The sequence below is a fragment of the Montipora capricornis genome, chromosome 8 (assembly GCF_036669925.1).
Source record: "Montipora capricornis isolate CH-2021 chromosome 8, ASM3666992v2, whole genome shotgun sequence".
NCBI classification, from domain to species: Eukaryota; Metazoa; Cnidaria; class Anthozoa; order Scleractinia; family Acroporidae; genus Montipora; species Montipora capricornis.
In genome coordinates, this window is record NC_090890.1 from 37,317,949 (window position 1) to 37,319,664 (window position 1,716).

At 37.2% G+C, this 1,716-nt stretch overlaps 1 protein-coding gene across 2 annotated transcripts in view; it reads left to right on the forward strand.

The window, feature by feature from the left end:
- Window positions 1-1,716, forward strand: part of LOC138060499 (intraflagellar transport-associated protein-like) — a 6,216-nt gene extending 4,500 nt beyond the window's left edge. For both annotated transcript variants that reach the window (XM_068906298.1, XM_068906299.1), the window contains exons 6-7: window positions 592-695; window positions 1,471-1,716. In XM_068906298.1, coding sequence (XP_068762399.1) covers window positions 592-695; window positions 1,471-1,590 — 224 coding nt within the window. In that variant the 3' untranslated portion in view covers window positions 1,591-1,716. The remainder of the gene's footprint in view (window positions 1-591; window positions 696-1,470) is intronic.

The following is a 1,716-nucleotide window of genomic DNA, read 5'->3' on the forward strand; positions in this document are numbered from 1 at the left end:
CTCACAAAATAAGCTGCCTTATACTTGACAACAAATTTATTTTTGACATTTAGAGAACGAGCTGGAAAAAGACTGAAGTTGATGTGTAAAACTAAATTATTACATTGTAGGGGGCCTCTCACTTTTTGGACCCTGAACCGGCTTTGCGTTCTAGTGACATTTTTTAGTAACTTACCTTGGTTTAATGGATCTCTCATCTCTCAAGTCTTCAGTGTAATGAAAAACAATTTGAAAAGTTTATTAATTTTGAAGTAAAATGTTAGAAGCCAGAATCCTCAATGAAACACAAACTTGAAGTAAGCACAAATCGAAGACTTAGTTAATTAATGTCCTCATTCTACATGTAGATTGGCCTTAACCCTTTCACCCCTAAACTGGCCATACATAGTATTTTACTTTGTCAAATGCCAGACGATTTTACTCGTCAATGGGGAACCCCCAGGAGTCAATGGGTAAACTAAATTGTGAGGATCATCTCACCACCTTCTGAAAAGCAATAACCCTCCATTTGAACTGCAAGGTAGAGTAGTATATGTGTATCTATCAGTAATAAATTATGCATTTGCATTTCCTGTCTTTGCTCCACTCTAGTACGTGGCTGCAGCTCCAAGGTGGTTGTGAAGCCAAATATAAGAGAACTCCAAATCTCCACAAGAACGAACAACAGCATCAAAGAAAACAGCTGCTATGGCAAGGTACTGTAAACATGGGTGGTTTTAGTATAAGACTTTCACAATCTCCACAGTCTATGTCATGTTTAATCAGTGACACCTCTTATAGGACTCAAAACTACCAGCAACAGGATAGCTTGAAAGGGCAATATTATAGAGTCGTAGGTTTGAGCCCTGTGCAAGCATGGTTTTTTTTCCAGAATTCTTTTGTACAAAGTTCTGTATATAAAATGATTATTCACTAAGAAAATTAGACAGTAAGTACTCAGTTTATTATGGCCAAACAGCGAATGTGCTTGTCTTCGTTTGTTTACGAATATACCCGGCCAGAGTTAATAGAGGGGACCTAACCCTAACTAATCCCCTCTATTAACTCTGACTCTGTAGGCCAATGACATGAACTGGCCAGGGTAGTTGTCATTTGAACAAAATACAAAAGCAGCTGCATGGAAAACAGAAAATATTGCCTTCTGGGTTTTTGTCGTGTGTAATACAACTACTTTAACTGAATCGTCTGCTTAAGTTGAGAAAGCATGCAAAAATTACATTTACTCGATAACACAAAGCAAGGTCTATCTGGTACTTAAATGCCAGTTGTTTCCAGCAGGATCTTTTAAGTAACTAAGGAGAGGGTGCTGCTTTCGAAATGATATCTCCAACATTAATGCTCCGACTTTCAAGTACAATATTACAGTACTTTCTATTCTTCAGAGTGGAAGGTGTCAGTGGGTTAATGAAGCTAAGATTCGACATCAGTTTATTTGCTAACATTGGCATCTTTACAATTTTATTTCCACAGGAAGGTGGAGATACAGATGAGGTGCAAACATTCCGTCTTGACACAGACTTTGACTACGACAATATCACCTTGACACCCAAATTCAGTTTCCTACCAAAGCACTTAGACTCTTTAAGTTAATTTCTGTAATGTTAATTTCTCTTCCTTTCTTTTATCTCTTACACTCAGCAATCTGCAAACATGTACATGTCTATGGAAAGAAGTCATTTGTGTGATAATGACTGTAATAAATGTACACTTCAAAGA